This window comes from Daktulosphaira vitifoliae, unplaced genomic scaffold (assembly GCF_025091365.1).
Source record: "Daktulosphaira vitifoliae isolate Bord-2020 unplaced genomic scaffold, ASM2509136v1 Scaffold_1, whole genome shotgun sequence".
Taxonomy (NCBI): domain Eukaryota; kingdom Metazoa; phylum Arthropoda; class Insecta; order Hemiptera; family Phylloxeridae; genus Daktulosphaira; species Daktulosphaira vitifoliae.
In genome coordinates, this window is record NW_026099572.1 from 80,950,457 (window position 1) to 80,975,116 (window position 24,660).

General features: G+C 24.7%; 3 protein-coding genes across 5 annotated transcripts in view; 2 read left to right on the top strand and 1 right to left on the bottom strand.

Moving 5' to 3' along the window:
- LOC126895646 (juvenile hormone acid O-methyltransferase-like) overlaps positions 1-2,208 on the top strand; it is a 19,072-nt gene extending 16,864 nt beyond the window's left edge. Inside the window, exon 6 of the mRNA XM_050667772.1 lies at positions 1,968-2,208. Coding sequence (XP_050523729.1) covers positions 1,968-2,143 — 176 coding nt within the window. The 3' untranslated portion in view covers positions 2,144-2,208. The remainder of the gene's footprint in view (positions 1-1,967) is intronic.
- A 4,352-nt stretch (positions 2,209-6,560) lies between these two features.
- Positions 6,561-12,467, top strand: LOC126895559 (cyclin-dependent kinase 4-like). Of its 3 annotated transcripts, none has more exons than XM_050667550.1 (9): positions 6,561-6,789; positions 7,052-7,156; positions 8,400-8,568; positions 8,790-8,931; positions 9,622-9,789; positions 9,953-10,113; positions 10,200-10,335; positions 11,071-11,182; positions 11,869-12,467. In XM_050667550.1, exons 2-8 carry the CDS (start codon positions 7,054-7,056, stop codon positions 11,143-11,145), a joined length of 954 nt encoding a protein of 317 aa, XP_050523507.1. In that variant the 5' UTR covers positions 6,561-6,789; positions 7,052-7,053; the 3' UTR covers positions 11,146-11,182; positions 11,869-12,467. The 3 variants fall into 3 exon arrangements, with proteins under 3 accessions (XP_050523507.1, XP_050523508.1, XP_050523509.1); XM_050667551.1 differs by having other exon boundaries at positions 6,563-6,887; XM_050667552.1 differs by lacking the exon at positions 6,561-6,789 and adding an exon at positions 8,292-8,333.
- A 440-nt stretch (positions 12,468-12,907) lies between these two features.
- LOC126895553 (uncharacterized) overlaps positions 12,908-24,660 on the bottom strand; it is a 13,989-nt gene continuing 2,236 nt past the window's right edge. Inside the window, exons 4-9 of the mRNA XM_050667540.1 lie at positions 20,270-20,410; positions 19,241-19,369; positions 18,850-18,988; positions 18,416-18,626; positions 15,677-15,911; positions 12,908-13,770 (exon numbers count right to left, since the gene is read on the bottom strand). Of these exons, the coding sequence (XP_050523497.1) occupies positions 13,615-13,770; positions 15,677-15,911; positions 18,416-18,626; positions 18,850-18,988; positions 19,241-19,369; positions 20,270-20,410 (1,011 nt within the window). The 3' untranslated portion in view covers positions 12,908-13,614. The remainder of the gene's footprint in view (positions 13,771-15,676; positions 15,912-18,415; positions 18,627-18,849; positions 18,989-19,240; positions 19,370-20,269; positions 20,411-24,660) is intronic.

Sequence of the window (24,660 nt, forward strand, 5' to 3'; positions counted from 1 at the left end):
TAAATGGGGGAAACCTCCAAAAAAATTACAAATTTAAAAATCGCTAATTTTCGAAATTTTTTCAATTTTTTTTACTAAAAACTGCCGTAACTTTTTCAAAAATGAACATATCAATATAATTATTTTTTATATAGATGCATAATATAATTACCTTTCATTTGGTATATTTTTTTTATAAATTTAACACATAACCTGCCCACAAGGGAGGATTTAAAATAACAACTTTTTCACAACAAATTTACTTTTTCAACATAACTTTTTAAAATGTTCCGGAAGGTCTGACACTTTTATATATATCTTAAATTAAAGCTAATGTAATATACTTTAATTTGAAAAAAAAAAATTTGACCTCTGGACTTGTCTTCACGGCGAAAATGGCTACCGAATGCTATTTTCGTGTGAAAATTCTCGATTTTATTATTTATATTATATTTAACTTTATAATGCTATAACTTATTGAAAAGTTTATGGATCCACACAATTTTTTTATGAGAAATAATATTTTTTAATAAACCCTTTTTCATTCGACATACTTTATCTTAATCGAGATATTAATAAGGAACCAGCAGATCAAGTAGCTTTTGGAATAAAACACCAATTTTTTTAAAATTAAACACTATCTAAAGATTTGCATCGAAGCGTTTATTTTTGATAGTGATTTTAATCACTGTCAGATATCATTTACTTGATCCAACTATGCCACGTCACCACTGTGCCGCGACCCCCCTGTGCTGGGTTTTTTTATATTGTAATTGTAGAATTATAGACTGACATTTTTTTAGAAAAGTAGAAAAGGAAAAATATGAACTACTACTCCTAAAATTTAGACAATTTTACTTTATTATGTAAAAGTGATAAATGGAGTAACTAGAGAAGATAGGATAAGAAACGAACATATAAGAGGGAGTAAAGATGTAGCGTAAATCGTGGATAAGATGAAAGAGAATAGACTTAGATGGTTTGGTCATGTTGTGAGAGAGAGGAATCGGAAGTTGTAAGAACAGTTATAGAAATGAATATTGAAGGCAGAGGAAGACAAAAAAAGAGATGAAGGGATTTTATTGAATGCGATATGAGGACGGCTGAAGTGAGCGTAAATGATGTGGGTGATCGTGTCAAGTAGAAGTTTAGGATAAGAGTAGTTGGAATAAAGGTGAGGAAAAAAACCGATTTTGATGAAAAATACGTCAAAAGATCACAAATTATATCTAGTCAAAGACATTACCCTCAAAAGCTGTAAAAAAATTCCCTCGTTCCTTTCAAACGGGGGAAATTCCCTAACAAATTACAATTTTAAAATCGGTAATTTTTGACATTTTTAAAAATTTTTTTTTCTTAAAACTAACATAACTTTTTTAAAAATGACAAAAAATATATCTTTTTTATAAATACCATATGTATTTACGTATCATTTAATATATTTTTGTGAACATTTGATCCTTTACCAGTCCACAGGAAGGGTTTCAAAGTTTAGGATATGGGTGGACGACCCTAATTAAATGAAATTTAAGTTAGGAAAAATGATATATATTGTACTATATAAAAATATATAAAAAAAAAAGAAGACTCGGTGCTGAGAATAGTGTTAGAAAGTGCATAACAAGTAGAAAGACTAATGAGATGCCCAAGATTAAGATAGGAAGACACTATAAAAGAGGAAAAAGTAAAACTAGGAGAGTATTTGAAGAAAATATCATTAGAAAGAGAATACTGAAGGCCAATAAGGTCATAAGGGCCTAAACCCTTAAAGGTTTAAGGGATAAACCACGACGAAGAAGAAGAAAAATATGTTTTAGGATTGAAAAAAATTAATTTAAATTAGTCAATACCTTCAACATTTTTCTACAACATTATTTTAATTATTATACTAAAAAGCTGGATCAAAAGTTGATATCATAAATTTTGATATCATTCTGACTCATTCAATACAAAATAAGCGTATTGAAATTATATAATTTTTGTTTTAGGTGCCATGAAAGCTGTTGATAATATGTATCACATTTTACCAAAAAATTTACATGAAAAATATACTTCTATCATTCAAAAAACTATGATAAAAGGATGGAATTTTATTGAATATTCAACTGTCGGAAAACTAACTTTGAAGTACACGATTATAGCAATACACGCTATAAAATATTAAAGAAAATTAAAATTGCTAGTATATTTGTAGATCTATTTAAAAAATTAAATTATATTCTGTTAACAGTTGTGTCAAGAAAAAATGTAATGTATTTAAGCTTAATATATCGAAAATTATAGTGACACAACTAAAAAATTATTAACATTAACAGGCCAGTAAAACATTATGAACAACTTCAAAAAAAAATGTTTTTTAAAAAGCAATCAAAAATATATGATATCAATAAACTTAAGTAAAATATCGTTTAACATAATATTACTTATAACGTGTTTCCTGTGATAACAAAAAAAAAATCTATGTAAAGAAAAATAGTCACTTGCTCATTAATAAATAAATACACTAAATTTAAGCCAGGAAGGTATTATTAAACTAACCATTATAGTTTCCATTAGAGAGAATCGTAAAAATTTAATTTGTAATTAGATAGTAAAAAAATTCCTATTTTATTATACTGTAAAATAACAGCTTAAACGAAATCTGCTCTATATAGAATCAGTTTTACCAAAAGTATTTACTATAATTTTATTCTTTATATTAAAATTTTATGTCCAGCAATTTTGCTTACCTTCGAATAAGTTTTCTGTAAATAAAGAGTATTCTTTTCTTCTTTTAAAATGTGTCTATTCACACTGATGATGTTGATAAACAAAATGATTCTAAGAGATTCTATGTGCGAGTGTATTTTGTTACCACGTTAACCCGTCTTTTTAACTTTATTTTTAATTCAATTATGGAATCAGTATCATTAGTGTGTTCCAGATATTTTTATTGACATATAGTTTAATTGTGATCAAAGTTTACAATATTTTCCTTTAATACCCAGTAATATGAGTAATAAGATGATAACATAATTTTTGTCACGTTAATACTATTACTAATTTTAATGAAATTATTATTCAATATTTACAATTCAGTTTTTCATTCGACATACTTTATCTTAATCAAGATATTAATGAGGAACTAGCAGATCATGTTGCTTTTGGTATAATCCACCAATTTTTTAAAATTAAACACTATCTAAAGATTTGCATCGAAGCGTTTTTTTTTATAGTGATTTTAATCACTGTCAGATATCATTATACTTGATCCAACTATACCACGACACCACTGTGCCGCGACCCCCCTGTGCTGAGTTTTTTATGTTTATAATAATATATTTGACTAGAAGTAGAAAAAATAATTTTTCGCAATATTTTTTAAATACAGCAAAAGAAAATATTCTTAGCTAATAGATTATAAGCTGATTGAACTATATAATCCTCTATTCCTGAGTTTTATAACAACCGATACATAGTAAAGTCGTATTTGGTTCAGACTCCCCCCGAAATTTTTTAAAAATATATAAACACAATATATTTTGGACCCCCCAGAAAAATATTCTGGAAACAGTACTGCCATATAGATAATACTACAATATAACTTTTAATCGTGTTAGAATGATCACAATAGGAACATTTTTGCATTTACAAACCTTTCGAATAGCAGCTGCTACAATGCTGACGTCCATCTGTCATTTTTCTTGAAATTCCGCTCTTGTATTCATTTTTTAGAATAAGATGAAATGTTTTTCAGTTAAATACATTTACGTATTTTTTATACACAGATAGTATATCGATTTGGTATTAACATAAAACAACCAAAAAGTAGTGGTAATTAAATGATAGTTATTACTCTCTTTTAGCCACGAATTATTATAAAACTTATAATTATACTAGTCATTATAAAGTGTTAGTGTATAAGTGATGCAGTTTGTCAGCTGGGAGGCTAAGCTGCTTCTTGCCTCCATAGTTGTACCTATGCAATGAAACAATTACTTAAGTCTAGTTATACCATATAGCAATAGTAATTGTAAAAAAATATTTTCATTTATCTTTATCTTTAAATATACAGGATTTCCGAACATATTCTGACATCTTTAATAACTTTTAATCAAAAAATTATATTGCGTTAATTTTTATTTTTTAAAATAATTTTTACAGTTTTGTGCTACGTAAAAACATATATTTTTTGGTTTGTCTCAAACAAGAAAAGTAATAGAAATAATTAATTTTTAAATTTTCTAAATAATTTTAAATTGTCACTATTTTACAAAAAAAAAAAAATGATGGGTCGATATAACTTCAGGATAACTATTTACTAACTTACAAGCCTTTTAATTTAAACAATTTCGACATAATAAACATTAAATAAGATTAAAATTTGACATTTTTAAATAAAAAGTACCTGTTAAAATACCATAATACACACATATATATATATATATATATATATATAATAAATATTGTTATTATCACATGTGTTTTAGACTATAACTCATATAGCTACAACTTGTATTATTATATACTCTGTGTTTGCAGTCTATAACTATCATAATAATTATACATGATTAATACATTTTTTTCATTGAAAACTCTTCACACTCGCATATCCCTTTGCTAAGACTCTTAACAAAGATTTACAAATAAATCATATTAAAATACATGTATTTTCATGAATAATTTATGTGTAAAAAGCTATATTAAAATATAACTTTAACTATGATTAATTGAGCTGTTACTAATTAGTGACTTGCTTTGACTTTACTAACGCTATTTAATATAAAATGTCAAAAAAAAAAAAACTTATTGTAAGTTCATTTTGTACACATTGTTTTTTTTATAAAAAAAAGAAAACTATAAATACATGTATAAACCCATTTTATAAGGTGTGCTCAATGTTTAATAAATAATATTACAAATATAACTCAATAAAAGAGTAGATGAATACGTTTTAAAAACCTTAAAATAATAGAAACATAAACGTCTAAAAGTTATAAGTACATTTTTCTACCCCATTGTCAATATTATAGTGATATAAAAATATTAGTGACTCCTTCAGCTTCGTTGCGTAGCTAAGAAAGTATTATTAGTTTTACTTTGTCGTGTTTTTTTTCTGTATACATGATTCTAGTGGGCCGATTTTGCTTGACGATAGGAACATTATACAATAAGAAATCGTATCTAGTTGTAGCTATTAGCATCATAATTTGACAGACTCGAATTTGTAATAATTGAAATAAAAGGTTTTCGGAGGTATGGGGTATTATATTTTATTTTGGTATATTATGAAGTTTTAGAGGATTGTAAAGTTCAGAGTAATAAAGACAACTAAATGTAAAAAGAAACATTGGTCCTCTTTATTGGGGTGAAAAGATAAATTAGATGAAAAGCTTCTTTAACAGTACACTAAGATATTATTGAAGTGGTGGTGATCTCCTCTCTGATATCCAGTCGAAGTGCCTATTAATTAGGTATCAATTAAATTTAAAAATTTCTTTGAAATTGTATTAAATCAATTGTTATCGTTCTTTACTTAGATTTTTAATGCTAATAATTTGAGAAAATTTTAATTCACTTACTTCGTATTTTGCTGTAATTAATCTTAACTTGATGAATGTGTCTCAGCATGCAAGGATGTAACTCGTCAGTGTTTTTCATGAATATTTGTTTATGCGATTTAAGTTTTGAAAAAGAAAAACATTCCAATGATTTGTCTATGAGTAATTGGCCACTAATTTGAAACGTCATCATTTTTTAGAACTAAGGTAGTTCTAAATTCCTATTAAGGTAATAGGATGTTAATTTCCTTTATTTTATTTTATAAATCATATCATGCAATTTTGACTCAGGAAGTGGCTCTCAATTATTATAAAAGTTTTGTTGCAAAACTTCTGTTAAAATAGAATCTTAAACATATATTTAATTGTTGAATAGAGTCAACCCTAAAAAAATGAAGCATTGGTGGGAATTATCATAGGTTTATATTCATCAATGAAAACTTTGACTCTCACTTGGTGTCCAAGTTAGTATAATGATTCAATACACTCAATTCCTTCTTTTTTTTATTTCGTTCGTTTTGTTTATTATTTTTATATTATTATTTTATAAATTATTTGTATAATATATTTTTTATTTAATACCTAATAAATAATATTAATAATAACAGTTATTGTCCATAAGGGTGGGTTACCATAGAAGATCTTTTGCAATTTATACAGTAAATCACACACAAAATTATGAGTGTTTTAATTAGGATTAAATAAAATAGAGATACGGACGAAGACTCCTGAGAAATGTACAATTTGAATTTCATTCCATGTGTAAATATTAATCAGCTGTTCAATGTTTTTATATAATGTCGAGTACTAACCATCTCAGTGGTAACCATGGTAATAATAATTTAGCAAACCGGTTTTAATAAAGTAAGAAGACTAAATATATGAAACCATACTTTACATACTTAAAAATTTGTTTTTTCTTGTTTATTTTATGTATATAGCTGTTAAATCTTTATATTTTAAAGTCTGGTTCGAAAAATGTTTGATTTCTAAAAAAAAAGGCCTGCTATCATTGGTGTCCCATCACTCAGTACTGAAACTGGTTCTGTTTGCGAACCCCTGGAAATGGACTAGGTAACCTTTAAAATAATAACAAAACGGTTTTTTGCGGCATTTCCTTTGTTAAGCACCCAACGCCAGGTGTTTTTACGGCGCAACAGTTTTCCCCTTCAAACTTACCACCAACCCTCAGTGTGCATAGGAATCTACCGGAAATTAGCTGTGGAACGATAGGTTTGCACTGCTGAGGGATACTAAAAATCAAGTTCAAGTAAGTGCTGTTTCAGTGTTGTTGGTAGTATTTTGTAGATTTCAGATTAGTAATTTTTGATTGATTACATGAAGAATATCTTTATATAGAATGCTTGGGTAAGTTAATAGTTTCATGCAAAACATATCGACAGGTGGTTTTAAGGATAATATGTAGTGTGTTTATATTAATGTCAAGGACGAATAAATAAAAATTTTTCAAAAAAATTTATAAAAATTAATAAATAGGATTCAATTAATAATTTTTTTAATTATTTTTTTAGTCATGGTATCTCCTTTATCTAGAATGCAAACTAAGACTTTCCCGGGTATGTCATCTATGTTGCAAGAGAAAGAAAACTATGAAGAACTCAACCAAATTGGAAATGGTATTTAATATTGGATATATTATAGTCTGGGATTGTAAATTCTTGCATATATAGAGTAACTTTTATCATAACCCACTCGATTACTCATAGAAAGAAAAGAAAATTCTTGACATTTTTTTTTTTATTTCTGTTACATGTTTTTTAATTATTAGCTATATAATACTTTTTAAGTATTCCTTTATGTCTTGTAGGGTATTAACTTTATTTTTTTCAAATGAGAACACTTATGTTGAGGTTTTAATTATATAATAAATGACATTTAAATTTTTAACATAAATTCATATATTTGTAAGATATAAAAAATTAAAGATTTATACTTTTGAGATAATATACAAGGGATTGCAAATACAGGTAGCAAATTGCTTTATTATCATGCCACTATTCATAGATATACACTCAATTATGAGTTTATCGACTTATATGCTTTCTGTATTGTCAATTGATGTTTTTATATATGTTAACTCACAATATTATGCATTACTAATATACTTTAAGTATATATGTTGATAAACTCATTATTGACAATAAACACTATATATTTATGAATTGCGTCTTTGTGAAAAAGAAATTAGCTACCTGTATTTGTAATCCCTCGTATATTATACATGTACATTGATTCAAAAATTCAAAACTTAAAAGTTTTATGTCTATTAGATACATTTTTTTTAATAACTAGTTATTTGTAATATGTTGATAAATCAAATATAATTTATTATTGAAATAAACTTCAAACATTTTATTAAATCCAAAATATATGTTCCCATTTGAAAAAAACAAAGTTGATTCCATTGAATGACATAAAGTATGAACTTAAAAAGTATTACATGGCTAATAATTCAAGAATAATATGTAACTAAAAGTAACAAAAAAAAAAAAAAGTTTAACATTGTTTTATTCTGAGAGTAATTTAGTGAGTTATGATAAAAAAGTCACCTTGTATATTAAATTTATTTGTATTACCCTAAGGTAACCCAAGTATGAATTTTTCCATAGCTTAATATTATGTCTTAAATTATATATTATATTCTAGATATAATATTTTGTAAAGGGTTGTATTCTTTAAATTCTCCTTAATATAGCACTTTGATTATCATATAACTACAATAACTTGTCTAATGAAAACAGCTTCTTGTAGTTCTATCAATTTGTTTTGGAGTTCTATCAAAATGTTAGAAAAGTTGAGTCTTATTGTACTAAAATAGTACAATTTTCTACTTATTAAATTAAATTTTTATATATTAAGGAGCGTATGGAACTGTTTACAAAGGCAGGGATCTTGTAAATAAAGGAAAATTTGTAGCCATGAAAAAAATTAAAATTCCTCTAGCTCAAGATGGTGTACCTATGTCAACTCTCCGTGAAATTGCTTTACTTAAGCAACTTGACCAACAAGAGCATCCCAATATTGTCAAGTTAGTATATTACTTTCAAGAATATAGTGAATGTTGTAAATCAATTATTAGTGTTGTAATTTTTTGAGGATTAAATTTTTACCAAATTGCTTTATTTTTACATTTTTAAATCAGGTTTCTCCAAATTTCTAGGTATCATTATTTTTTATGTACAAAAAAAATTTTCTAGTTGATTTTTTTTTTTTAAATTATCGTTTCATTTATTTATTTGACCATTGAAGGTTATTAGATGTTGTGCATGGTCCAAGATTGTATAATGAGAAATGTATGACTTTATATTTAGTATTTGAACATATTGAACAAGATTTAGCTACATATATGATAAGATGTCCTAAACCAGGAATGTCTTCAGAAATTATAAAGGTAACTTTTGTTCTTACATCTATTCACAGCTATTATTTATTTTCATAAAATTATCATAAATTGATAAGATTAGCTTGACATATTAGTGATGTTAATAATACAATTTCATTATTCTTTCATAAAGAATAATTAAGAAAATATAGTTATAATTTATTATAGGTTATAGTAAGTTTACATCTATTGGTCACAAATGTAGTCATAGAAGAGTTGTCTAATATAGGTTTACTTTTAAATTTTACCATTATAGTATTTGGAGACGTACACTATTAAAAGTAATAAAATGATGATTCTGGGTTATTAGCTAATCAATTTTTACACATTTAATATATTCAATTTAGAAAGTGAATTAGATAATTGTTTTCTTGATTTTCTATTAGAATCATTTTGTTTAAAAGCAAATTTAACTTTTTATAAAAATATAGTAATTTTTTTATATTAAATTAAATGATCAATTTACTTCAGTTTAATATGAAATTTTAGTATATTAGTTTTAAATAAATATTTTACCTTAAATTCTATTCAAATTGTAAACCCTTTATTGTATTTTAGTTTTTTAATGCCATTTTTATTTAAAATATAATTATTCAGTGTGTATAATTATTAATTAAAACACACATCATTTAATATATGAAATAAAAATAAGAACTAATAATATAAATTTAAAAAACTAACATTTTCATTTAATTTTAGAGTGTTATGCGGCAAATATTATCAGGTGTAGATTTTCTGCATTGTAACAGAGTTGTTCATAGAGATCTTAAACCTCAAAATGTTCTAGTATCTAGTGATCTTAGAATCAAAATAGCTGATTTTGGATTAGCTAAGATTTATGATTTTGATATGAAATTAACCTCAGTTGTAAGTGTATATCATATTGTGTTAATGTAATTTTAACAAAAGTAATTGTGAAAGTGTTAAAAAAAATCTTTATATTTTTATTTTCAATATTATAATTAAATTTTTTGTTTTATTTTTTGTCTTCTAAAATGTTTGATTAAATTTATTTTTGTTTATATGAAAGGTGGTTACTTTATGGTACCGTGCACCTGAAGTTTTATTAGGGTTACCTTATGCAACTGCAGTTGATATTTGGGCTTGTGGGTGCATAATGGGAGAAATGTATCAGTTAGCGCCACTTTTTAATGGAGAATCTGAGGCTGAACAACTTGACCGAATATTTAGGTGAAAATTATTATTTTTATAAAATAATATATTTTATTAATTAAATGGATTTATTAAGAATTAGTATTATTTTTTTGTTTTTATAGGTTAATTGGACTGCCTTCAGCCATAAATTGGCCCAAAAATGTTTCTTTAATGAGGAGTTCCTTTGAATCTTACCCACAAATTAGTTTAAATACTGCTATTCCAGAACTATGTTCTGATGGAGCTGATTTACTTACAGTATATTATTTATAAATAATTATTCTAATTTTTTTGACTCTATTATAGTTTTCTATTCTATAGATAAAATTAGTTTTCAGAACCTCAATTTTAATATAAAATGATCTTATATGATTTTAAAAAACAATTACTATATTGATTTGTATTGTTTTTGTTTATCATTCTCAAAATAATTGAGTATTGTATAATTTTAACAATTTAACTTTATATATAGGGTGATCGGTTTATCATCATAAACTGCGCAATTACTCACAAAAGAATTACAATATTAAGTTTTTCAAAGGCAGTTTCATAATATTTTTGGTTTTTGTAATACATTTTTCAACATAATAGAATAAAGTTTGATATAGATGAATTAAATTTTACTGGATATAAGACCAAAAACCAAATTTATTTTTTTGGTTCTTGGCCCTAGTTACTAAAAATCTCTAATGTTAAGTTATGTCTGTTATTATTGCTAATATATTAATAACCATTAAACAGTTTTTTTGTGACAAAAAACTACCTGTCCTTAGTGCAGAAGGTATTGGTCCATTATCTTTAGCACAGTGATTTCCCATTAGTAATTGGAAACCTTTACTCAATTATTTCCCTAGTATTCTTCAGTTCAACTAATTTAAAAGGAGTCAAACTAAGCTTCTAGTTGATAACTTAAATAAACATTTATAACATATTTATATCCTTTAATACTAAATATCAATACTAGTACTAATACTAACATAATTTTAACTTCAGGATATGTTGATGTTTGACAGTACTAAAAGAGTGACAGCGAGAAATGCTTTAAAACACCCATACTTTAACAAATAAAATTTATATTGACTGTGGTACCCATACAACTTTAATTGTAAGTAATATTAAACATTTTTTTTTATTAAAATATGTATATTTTATAAAATAATAAGAATGTTTTACTAAAATTACTAGTGAAAATATCCTGTTAATGATTTAGTGGGAACAAATAATTATTTTTTCAACCAATACTGCATGTATATTTTTTACTTCAAATTAATTAAAAATAAGTAAAAAAGCTTAAATAAATAATATTCAGTTTCAATATTCAGAATCTCAAAAGCAATAAAAAAAACCAATTAAAACAGAAATATTTCATCTTTTAGAAAAACTATTGTCAGATTTTTATAGTAAATTTATCTTATTCATTTACTTTTAAGTACATTTAGTATTGCCAAGTGCTATTGATTTATTTAATTTTGTATAATTAAATATTGTCACAAATGATTTTTTTTTTTTTTTTAATTATGAAAACTTTTTTCTTAACTAAGTTATTTTCCCTACTTGAAATGGTTTAAATTAAAGAATTGAATTATTTTACAAATAAAAATTTTAATTTTTTGAAATTTTGGTGATTACTATAAGAAAACAAAGAATCAAAAATAGATATCATTTTTAGCTATTTAGTTGATAATTAACTTATCTTTATTTTATAATCTGGTTGAACCTAAGTTGTATATTTTAAAACAAATATTAAATGTTTGTTACTATTATTATTATTATTTTCTTTTTTTTTTGCAGAATTGAATTTTATTGTATACAAATCTGTATTTGTATCATGAAGTCTTAGACAATGTTAATGTTACAACAAACAGTATTGCAAGTTTTTAGAAGATTAAATACATTCCTAATTAGAAATTACAAATTTAAGTTTCGGTACAGTTAACCATTTAGGTAGTTTTTGTTAGAACAGTTACCAGAACCATAATTTGGGTAATCATTTTTACCATAGTATAAATTAAGATCTCCTCTGCATGTTTATATTTTACATACTCCACCTTGGATCTCTATCATAGTGACCCATATCTATTTTCTTTAAGATGATATATTATTTTGCTCAATATGTTTGCATAATTATATTGGTAAACAAAGACTTGCCACCCATATACATTACTTGACAAATCTTTTCCATATATCCATTCTTAAATCTATTCTGTACTTGTAATATTAAGGTATTTTTTATGTATAACGTCTGTAATTTATAGTTGATGTACTATAATCCATTAGTTCATAACTGTGTTTTAATTTTAAGTTAATTTGCTTTGTATATTATATTTAACTGATTTACTAATTGGGTTTTAATTATATAATTAAATAAATCTCGATTTTTTTTTATATTACCTTGATTTTTTTAGAGTTATTAATTTTAAAAAACTTATTTAATTTTAGATTTAAAATAAATGGACTGTATTTTTTTAAATTTTTATCTTCTATTATATGATGATTTTTATATTTAAGTTATGAACATCTAATCTAAATATTCTCAGCTTTGCACTGATAAACCAATAAAAACAGTACATTGTGGAGTGATAATACAAAACATAATATTAAATTCTCAGAAGAATCAATTTAAAATATAAATCATTGTTTAATGTAGAAAAATGATTTTTACCTTACTAATTTTTGTATAGAGCAAAATGGGTTAGCTCAGAAATTATAAGGAAACCAACTTAGAAAATTTTATTTGAATTATTATACTTTAAAAAATTAGTCTATTAAAGTCTACAACTTTCTTATTTTTAATAGTTAAAATACATGAAGTACTTAAAACATGTATAATTAAATATATATAGAATGATCGATTTATCATGTACCACTCAATTACTTGCAAAGTAATTACAATATTGAAGAAATAATTATGGTTTGTTTTAGTTGCATATATATCTTGATATATTAGTTAATAATTATATTTGGAATCATATTTTATAACTTATTGGAGTGTCAACTTAATTTTTTTAAATATAAATCTACATAATTAACCAGCTTATTTAATAGATAATGATCTAATTAAGAAAATGACTGTTCGGTAACAACTTTAGGACCAGGACTTTAGAAGTTATTAACATTTTATTGGGTGTTATTTTTTTTTACTAATCATTTCGTAGACGTATTTTTCCTCAATCTAAGGTATAAAAATGAAAATACCTTTAAAATTTTTGTCCGAAAGTTGTTAGCGACCAGTCATTTTCTTCATTAGATCATTATCTATTTAATAAGTTAGTTAATTATGAAGGTTGCTACTTGAAAAAATAAAGTAACACTCTTATAAGTTATATGAGATAATTCTAAATATAATTATTAACTAATAAAGAAATATATGCAACTAAAATAAATCAAAATTTTTTTTTTAATATTATATTTATTTTGCTATTAATTGAGTGGTACATATTAAACCGATTACTCTGCGTATATATATAAACCATTTACATTACTTACGATATTTTTATATTGCGTTAATATCGTAACTATATATTATTGTATAGATTGTTAATTATTAACCATTGGATCTATTATTCTTGTGCTATTGACATTTGCGTCTGGAATTTTGGTCGTCTGTAAAGTTATTTTCTTTTGTATTTTATCTTGTAGTTCATTTTTTAATTCTGAATGATATATTCGGCTGCTGTTACATTTATTATTTCCCTGAAATAAAGGGTAATATAAAAAATTCAGTAGAAAATCAAAACAAAGTATAAATTTGTTTAATTGTATTTATTTATTCTTCTTATTACGAAAACACTGATGTATTATTTGAAAATTAATTAAACGTATAAATTGTAAACGAAAAAATCATATTTATAACTCATCTTTAATTTCTATTGAATTTTATTATACAAACATAATAACATAAGAATAAGAATAAAATTAAAGGACGATGAAACTGTAGAACAAGCCGAAGATTTCATATATTTGGGTAGCACTATAAGCTCATATAGGAATTGCATAAAAGGAATTTATAAGGAGAATATCCCAAGCTAAGGTGGCAATTAAGAAGATAAGAAGTCTTTTACTTCAAAAAACATTAATCTTAATATTAGGAAGAATGTACTAAAAATGTATATCTGGAGGATCATAGTATATGAATGCGGACACATGGACTATTGAAAGAGAAGAAATGACAAGAATTGAGGTATTCAAAATGTGGTGCTACAGGAGGATGGAAAAGATAAGTTGGACGGATAGAATTATTAATGAAAAAGTTTTAGAAAGGGTACCTGAGAGGAAATTAATATGGAAGAGTATACAGAAAAAGCGAAATGAATTAATAGGTCATACTTAAAGACACGAAGGGTTGCTATTATTAATCTTAGAAGGAATAATCGATGGAAAAAATCATAGAGGAAGATTGCAATACATAAGTCATATAATAGAAGATCAAGGATGTAATTCATATCAAGAGTCGAAGAGGAAGGCTAGTGATAGAGAAACATGGAAGTTGCTACAAACCAATCATTAGATCGAATACTGCAATAGAAGAAGAAGAAAAATTTCTATCGTATTAGCGCATCTTAATATTTCTATATTTGCCAAATTAAGGGTACAATGAAATTGTTCATTTTTTAATGACTCGTCTTTCAATAATAAAAAATAATTAATCCAGATGTAAGTAACTTTATCAACTGGATATACTCATCAATACTTATTGTTTAGACGTCCTTTCTAAAGTCGTTTTCAGAAATTCAAGGAGCTCAGCTTAATATAATTGTGTATTTCTAAGTTCATAAAGTTCATAGTTTTGTTTTATAAATATCAATAAAATGAGGGTCGCAAAAAAAAAATATTTCAAAATAAGTGTCAGAAAAAATTATTTTATTATTATTGATAAATATCTCATTTTCAAATTACTTTTTTCACATCATCCCTCGATAGCACCCTATTATCAACACTTTTTATATACCTTACATAGTGATAATGTTTAGACTTTTTTGCTCTTACTCTTGCAAGTCTATAAACTTCTTTTTCGCCTTCCTTTGTTCCTAGCCTATCATATAACTTAAATTTAGGAAAAAAGTATTAATAATAATAAAACATTTTTTTATTCGTTTTGTAGGTTTCTGTGTTAGTTTCACTGTTTTATCTTTAAAACTAGTTATTAAAAAAAATCAGTTAAAAATCTTATATATTTTTAAAAAAATCAAGAAAATTATAATTATTGTTATATAAATATATTTGGGGGGGGAAATTTCCATTTCTTTAAAATTAAACCACGTACACAGCGTATAAAGACATAATTATTTTATGAAATATTGAATTTAGTTTAACCGTTATTTTAACTAATTAACTGAAAAAAGCTAAATTAATTCAACAGAAAATTAAATTAGTTGAATTAAAAAGTTTATTAGAAAAATAATTAATTAGTTAAGTTGAAATTTACTAGTTAACAAGTTAATGCCCACAATTGGCTAGTATTGCCGGGACACTAAAGGTAATACCAAAAGGTATGCTAATGATTCTTTTACTATCAATTTATTATTAAAAATTATTTTCACAAAATAATATGAGACCATAATGGTTTGACATTTTCATTTATAAAATATTAACTACATACCATTTGATAAAACACCGTTGTATTGTTGTTGGTTTCCATCAAAATATTTGTTATGTTCAATATGTCCTGATGCAACTTCATAACTTGATTGGTAGAATACGCAACGGTACGAACCATTTGATCAGATTGCAATTTACTGAGTTCAGAAATTTCTTCAAATCTTTTTTCCTCCCAGCTCTTTTGGGCTTTCATAGTTTTAAATATTTGCTCTAAAGTAGAATTATCAGCGGTATTTCTATAATGCACAAAAAATATTATAAAAGTGAGAACGTAGAGAAATGTTGTATTAGTTATTATAAATATTATAGAGATATTTTGTATTTCAAATTTTGCAACACTGCTTCAAAAAAATATTTTTATGTATCAAATATTTTATTTTGTTAAAATAAATGTCTTATATTAACCATATAAGACATTTAAAACGGTTTATATATGTTTTAAACAGGTTTTTTTTTCTAAAAAATATGTTTTTTAACAACCCTGATAGGAAGTGAATTGAAGCCATTTTTAAAATTGTATTTACCAAAAAAACAAAATTTAGCTTTTTCAATAATTATTATTTGATATTTTCACAAGAAATAGGTGATATAATAAAGTGTAATATTCTAGGACGGTTGTTAAAAATGAAGTATTTATTGTAAAAAAATCATTGTATATAATTTAAGTGACCTTAACACATGCGGCAGGTTTGAAAAGTCGACAGTAAGTGTGGTTTTTCAATTTTCATCAAATATTTTACAAACTATGTTATTTCCAGAAAAAATTATAGAGTTAAACAGGGCCGGATTTAAGGGAGGGCTGAGTGGGCTGCAGCTCAAGGGCCCCCACAAATTTGGTATACATTGGTATCACAAATATGATAATTGTTATTTAATAAGTAAAAAATATATTTCCTTGTTTATGTATCCCCACAATGCATTCCGCCCAGGGGCCACCACATACCTAAGTCCACCCCTGGAGTTAAATGTTTGCCGAAAAAAAACTTATCTATAATATTTAGCCATAAAAATCAAATAAATAATACATCTTAACACGTTGAAATCGGTATTATTCATTTATTTAATTTTTGCAAACGAACATTTTGTTGTGCGTTTTTTTTTTTATCAAACGTTGTTCAAATATTCGATTATAAATGCGCAAAAGAATTTTTCTTACAACTATAGAACTCTGTTACACAAAATAAATCTATTAATTTTTAATCGAGTAGTTTTATGTTACTAAGGATAATAAAAATCAATTATTAAAAATTATACTAACTGAAATTATTTTTCACAGAAGAATTTACTTAAATATTAAAAGAAAAAACAGTATTAAAAAGTATAAGTACTTTTTAAATTAATTTTTACATAAAGATATGTTTTGATACACCTTTAGTTATTAAATTATTGATTCAAAATTTTAATTAAATTAAAATCGGTTTTTTTTGTGTAATATATTTATGTACTGTTTTATGTAATATGAAAAATAATTTCAGGGAGCTTAATTTTTAAAAATAAATTAAAACAAAAATATATTTATTTATTTATCTCAATAATTTATTTACTTAGCGGACCTTATTTGACAAATTAACATGTTCAATCAGAAAATGGTCATGTATTAAAGTACTTCAATTTTAAGAACGAAACATTCTGATCCTAAATATCGTAAATTTAGTAATATTTAGAATGTAATAAGAATTGATCACTTATGGCTAATACTTCTCTATAAGTTAGTTTTACCAAATGGAACAATTCTAGGGAATGTTTTAAATTAATTTCAAAATTTCATAAAAATTGAGAATTCGATTGTATGGATAGTTTTTAGATTTTCATTATGTATTAAAAATTACGCTATTTCCAGAGAAAATGATTGAACGATAAAAACTTATGATTGAATGAAAGATTCTATTAATGATAGAATTTAATAATTATTTATTAAACTTAATGATAAAACTAATTGCTTGCTTTAAAAAATGTTTAAAAAAAAAACCCATATCTATAAATGTTAGGCATAAAAATTAAAAAATCAACATTTTTATCGTAATAGTTAAAATTGATTTTATTTGTTTATTTAAATATTGCAGACGACACAATTCGATCTACAATTAAAAGTTTTATATCAAAATTATTTATAATTTAATTTTTTGTTATTTTTGTTGAGCGTTTTATTTTTTTTACCAAACGAAGTTCAAATATACCAGTATTAAGAGTGAACATTTTTTTCTTATAAATAGAGAACAAAGATTCAAAAAATATATTAACTAATTTATAATTAAGTAGTTTTACTTAACTAAAGATAAAATATAGTTTTTAAAAATAACCCCACCTTAAATTATTTTTCAGATTACCTAAAAAAGTACATAAATATAGCACAAAAAAAATTATAGTATATTATTAGTAGTGTAAATAGTGCGTTCATGGAAGTAATTAAAGGAAAAAAGGAATAGTTTGCCCCCAAAGTTACCTGTGTCGACCAAAAGAACTTTTTATTTAATATTAAAATTAAATTTTTAGAAGTCAGACAGTCAGTCAAATAGTTTTGCTTGTATTCCCTTTTAAAAATTGATCTCGCAATATATTATGAGGGGGTTATAACAGAGATAATTTTTTCTTCCTATCTAAACGAAATTTTTCTTTGCTATAATTACTTTTTTTTTTACACTAACTAATAATACATATTTCAAGAAGAATGATTCAAGTTACCTTATTATTCTTATACTTATACATTTTTTAAATATGGCAATTAAACAAATATTTTTACTTAATATCGATTTGGTCAAATATTCTTTCTAGTATCTGAATTATGTCATCTTCTATTTGATGTTCATTCAGTTGTATTCTTCGACAGTTATTAATGAATAAGTTCTGACCATCTAGTAACAGTCTTAGTTGTTCTTTTAGTTTAATTTCTAGTTCGTTATCAGATTTTTTTTGAATCAAAACAATTTCACCAATCAAATTTTCCATGAAATCTAAAATAGTTAGATATTGTTTACATGTAACAAGAATTGATCACTGGTGGCTGACATTTTAAACATCGTTGAAATAGATAAAACAATTATTCAGAGTAACTAAAGTTTAACGGAAAAATTAAAAAAACTTTTAACAACTGTACAAAAATTGTTTACCCTCAAAAAGTGAAAACAAAACGAATAAAATGCTTAATAAATATTAATGAAAAAATAGTTTCCTTACTATCCAAATACTCATTCATCACATCTTGTCGGTCATAGTCTAATCTTCTACGATACTTTTCTGTACTTTCTACCAATTCTTTGAGTAATACATGTATATCGTCTGAACGGTCTTTTAGTCCATTGATCATACTGTTCATCTAATTTTTAAAAAAATTTCTCTTTTTTAAAGTAGCCTTTTATGATTTATGTCCTAAGCTGCTTATTAGCTTATAATACAATATTAATGTGCATGATTCTATTCATAGAAATATGCATTTAATAACTTTATTCAAAAGAAGAACTCTTATTTTAAGTTAATACGTTGATATATTTTATGTAACCACAGGATTTAATTTAAGATTGTTAATTAAAAATAGTAAATTGTTTTACTTTAAATATGTTTTAGTTACCGTCGATATAAGTTTACTGTTAGACATGATTTCTGTACTCTGAGCAGGATCGTCATTTTGATTGCATTGGCAAGCATTTAATGTTTTGTCGGTGATTTTTGACTGTTGAGTAAAATTAGTTACTGTATCCTTAAATGAAAAATAAGTCCAATAAAAGGAGATTAATTATTAAATGCGAGCCTAACAAATCAAGACTGAATGAGTATAAATGAAATGTTTAACATTTGTCATAAATTAGTCTACAAAATTTTTCTTTTACATTTTTTCAACTAATATTTTATAAAAAAAATAAATTTCTTTTAGAGTTAGCCTTGTAATATTGATTCAGACTGTAATAAAAATATTTCATCTTAAAGTAAATATAAAAATGTATTAAATAATTTCAAAAACATTTTTGTATATATAATTAAAAATAATGTTTATGTATTAGTTTAATCATTAAATTCCAAATATTGTTAATAAGTATAAAAATAACAGATTTAACGTTGTCGGGACGCGAAGGAGCCCGGGATCCTTCCATTTTAAATAATATTTTGTATATTTTTTTACTATGTCCTCCCTACATTACTATTAATCCTGGCTATGCCACTGGAATTAACGTCGAGTGATCTTAAAATAAATTCAAGTACGAATTTGGAATTCTAAAGTAGTGACCGTGTCACAGACGTCTCTTCTTTGTGAGTTTTGTCTAGACGGTTGTCGGTTTACTTAATTATAATGAGATCCTAAAATACATTTATATGAGCGTATTGCATACTAGAAATACTAAGATATAAAACATAGCTGATATTTAACTTCAAAATATTGATAAATGATTTTTTTCACGATTATCTCACGCAAAGTACATTGACAGAGAAAAGACGTTGACATTTAAAATTCTATTGACATAAATCATTTTGTTTATTAGCTTGTTAGATTTAAAAAGACATACATTATTTATTTTTTAGTAAAGTAGATTCAATGAGAAATAAAAAAAAACTAGATAAGTTAGGTATTTGAATAAAATTTATAAACTCAAAATTCTAGTACCTGTAATTGTTTATGAAAAACAATTTGACTAGAATTGTGTCGTTCGAATCCAAAGCTTATATCTTTCCTTGTAGACTGAATTTCTGTACTGAGTTCTGCTTGTTTGTCGGCTATTTTTCTGATTTCTTTTTCTAAATCCTTCTGTAACAGTCCAATCAGAAAAACGATACTTAAAATATAAATTTCTTTCATCTTGAGTGTTTGGCTGATTGCCTACTAATAGCAACAGTATATAATTGACTGAAAGCTATAAAATAATGTATTTATAGCAATTACATGAACGTTTTTTATTTTAGATTAATACTATTAGTATTCAGTATTATAACTCAGTATGTATAACATAAATATAAAAAATGTATATTAATTCTTATTTTTATATAATATTATAAGATTATTAAATATTAAAAAAATATTAATTGAGAATTATAGGAAATAGTTCACCTATTTATTAGGCTTATTATTTATTATAACATGTGTTCATGTATACAATACATGTACATATATATACAATTTAAAGATAAACAGATTACACAAACCCTTAAATTAGTACCGATCATTAGCCAAATAATCATTTAAATTTTATAAGTAAAACTAAAACCGAATCATAGTAACATACCCTAGTCATAGAAAAAGTGTTTTATCTTCGATGCGAAGCTGAGATGGTATTGGATGTGTTTTTTTTTTTAATTTTTTAATTAAAAAAATTTTTTTTTTGTGTTTGTTACCACTTTTTCTCAGCTCTCACCGAACGGATTTCTTTCAACGATACGTCAAAAGATCACAAATCGTATCTAGTCGAAGACATTACCCTTAAAAATTGAAAAAAATTCCCTCGTTCCCCGTAAAAGGGGGAAACTGGAAACCTCCAAAAAAATTACAAATTTAAAAATTTTCGAAATTTTTTCAATTTTTTTTACTTAAAATTGCTATAACTTTTTTAAAAATAACCAAATCAATATAATTCTTTTTTATATAGATGCATAATATCATTACCTTTCATTTGGTATATTTTTTTCATAAATTTAACCCTTAACCTGCCCACAAGGGGGGATTTAAAATGACAACTTTTTCAAAAAAAATTAATTTTTTTAACTTAAATTTTGAAAATGTTCCGGAAGGTCTGACACTTTTATATATATCTTAAATTAAAGCTAATGTAATATACTTTATTATGAAAAAAAAAAATTTCGGACTTTATCTTATCTTCATGGTGAAAATGGCTACCGAATGCTATTTTTGTGTGAAAATTTTCGATTTTGTATTTTCCATTTTTAACTTTATTATGCTATAACTTTTTGAAAAATGTATGAATCATTACAATTTTTTTATGAGAAGTAGTATTTATATAGATCTTTCATTCGACATACTGTTTTTTTAAATCGGACCATTTCCCTAAATACAGGGGGGATTCAAAACATAAAAATGCATATAGAAAGTAGAACTTTTTCAACGTAACTTTTGAAAGTGTTCCGGAAGGTCTGACACTTTTATATATATCTTAAATTAAAGCTAATGTAATATACTTTATAATGGTAAAAAAAAATTTCGGACTTTATTTTATCTTCATGGTGAAAACAGACATTAAACTTAATAAAAAAAATACGATTTTTGTAAAAAAATTCTTTTTTATATTTTTAACTTTATAATGCTATAACTTCTCGAAAGATGTATGGATCAATATAATTCTTTTTTTTGTAGATGCATGATGTCTTTACCTATCATTTGGTATATTTTTTTTTCATATCTGAACCTTTACCTGCCCACAGGAGGGGATTTAAAATGACAACTTTTTCACAAAAAATTAACTTTTTAAAGTGTTTTGGAAGGTCTGACACGGAAGGTCTGACACTTTTATATATATCTTAAATTAAAGCTAATGTAATATACTTTATCATGAAAAAAAAAATTTCGGACTTTTATTTGTCTTCATGGTGAAAATGGCTACCAAATGCAATTTTTGTGTGAAAATTCTCGATTTTATTTTTTACATTTTTAACTTTATAATGCTAAAACTTATTGAAAAGTGTATAGAACAACATTATTTTTTTATGNATTGAAAAGTGTATAGAACAACACAATTTTTTTTATGAGAAATAATATTTTTTAATAATCCCTTTTTCATTCGACATACATTATCTTAATCAGGATATTAATAAGGAACTAGCAGATCATGTAGCTTTTGGAATAATACACCAATTTTTTAAAATTAAACACTATCTAAAGATTTGCATCGAAGCGTTTTTTTTATAGTGATTTTAATCACTGTCAGATATCATTATATTTGATCCAACTATGCCACGTCATCACTGTGCCGCGACCCCCTTGTGCTGGGTTTTGTTCCATTTTTTTTGAATAATAAAATAATTCTATCTAATAATTATAACACTTGTAGTTTCTACTAATTATTATCTTTTATAACTATTTTTCTGTTTCATTGCTCTAATATTTTAACTAAAGGTTTTTTTATGACAATAAAATTAATAGAATGAAAAATACTAATCCTTAGTTATTATTCCTGAAAAACTAGTTATTTTGGTCCCATTGGAATAATTTTTACAAAAATATTTTAAAATTTTCAAAATATAAATTAATATGTTGAAATCTGTGTAGTAGTCAAGGGACTCACTTTTTCATTAACAGCAATATTCATTTTTAAAATTTATCAATGAGCAAAAAAAAAAGTCCCTATCATGAAAATCTAGCTATGCCATTAGTTATAATTGAGTACAATAAATTACCAAAAAACAAAATCAAATGGAAATGATAGAAAGAAATCCTTATGGACAACGTGATCAACGAGAAAAAAAATTGTTTATTACACATTTTATTAGTCGATGTTATTTAATTTAATTATTTTTATCATATAGAAATACATATTTTAGTTTTAACCGTCGATTTGAGGTGTAGATGATTATTTATTATCCGATTTGCACGATAACCTTCTGGTTGCCGCCGACGAATTTTAAGTATACGCTGTTAATTATAATAAATAATTTATTATGAGAAAAAACGTAATAACTCAATATGATAACAGATGATTAAACAATTGCAAATTCACACCTAATTCACAGAACGACTTTACTTAGAGTAAATTGGTAATATAAACGATTAGTGGCGGTTACGATAATTTAAAAATAATACATCTCTTTTGTAATTTTTTAACATAAAAAATGTCTGTAACGTGATACCGTATTTTTAAATAATTATTCAAATGGCTAAAACTCAACATAAATAAAATGTAAAATATATAGGTTACCTTTATACTTTTAGTTAACAGTAAGTGTATCTGTAAGTATGACTACTGAGTAGTTTGTAATCATTTAAAATGAAATGATTTTTTAAAGTCAGTTAACCAAAATGATAAATTGTTTGATATTATTATTATTTTTGAAAATATTATCGGGTAATCAAAAAATTAATTGAAGTCCATGCATATTTGTTAAAAAATGATCTTAGTTCCGCTTATACGAATTGCAGTGTACTCATATTTAAAATTGATAACGTAAAATGAAATATATTGATCAATACACTTTTCAATAAGTTATAGCATTATAAAGTTAAAAATGTAAAAAATAAAATTGAGAATTTTCACACAAAAATAGCATTTGTAGCCATTTTCACCATGAAGACAAAATAAAGTCCGAAATTTTTTTTTACCATTATAAAGTATATTACATTTGCTTTAATTTAAGATATATATAAAAGTGTCAGACCTTCCGGAACACTTTCAAAAGTTAAGTTGAAAAAATTCTACTTTCTATATGCATTTTTAATATTTTAAGCCCCTCCGTATATAGGGATATGATCTGATTTAAAAAAAAAGTATGTCGAATGAAAGATCTATATAAATACTACTTCTCATAAAAAAATTGTAATGATCCATACACTTTTCAATAAGTTTTAGCATTATAAAGTTAAAAATGTAAAAAATAAAATCGAGAATTTTCACACAAAAATAGCATTTGGTAGCCATTTTCACCATGAAGACAAAATAAAGTCCGAAATTTTTTTTTTCATGATAAAGTATATTACATTAGCTTTAATTTAAGATATATATAAAAGTGTCAGACCTTCCGGAACACTTTCAAAAGTTACGTTGAAAAAGTTCTACTTTCTATATGCATTTTTATNTAAGTTGAAAAAGTTGTCATTTTAAATCCTCCCTTGTGGTCAGGTTATGTGTTAAATTTATAAAAAAAATATACCAAATGAAAGGTAATGATATTATGCATCTATATAAAAAATAATTATATTGATANAAAATCCTCCCTTGTGGGCAGTTTATGTGTTAAATTTATAAAAAAAATATACCAAATGAAAGGTAATGATATTATGCATCTATATAAAAAATAATTATATTGATCCATATATTTTTGAAAAAGTTATGGCAC

Coding starts and splice junctions, on each gene's coding strand:
- LOC126895559 (XM_050667550.1), top strand. CDS start 7,054: ATGGTATCTCCTTTATCTAGAATGCAAACTAAGACTTTCCCGGGTATG. Junction 7,157..8,399: donor ACTCAACCAAATTGGAAATG/GTATTTAATATT, acceptor TTATATATTAAG/GAGCGTATGGAACTGTTTAC. Junction 8,932..9,621: donor TGTCTTCAGAAATTATAAAG/GTAACTTTTGTT, acceptor ATTTAATTTTAG/AGTGTTATGCGGCAAATATT.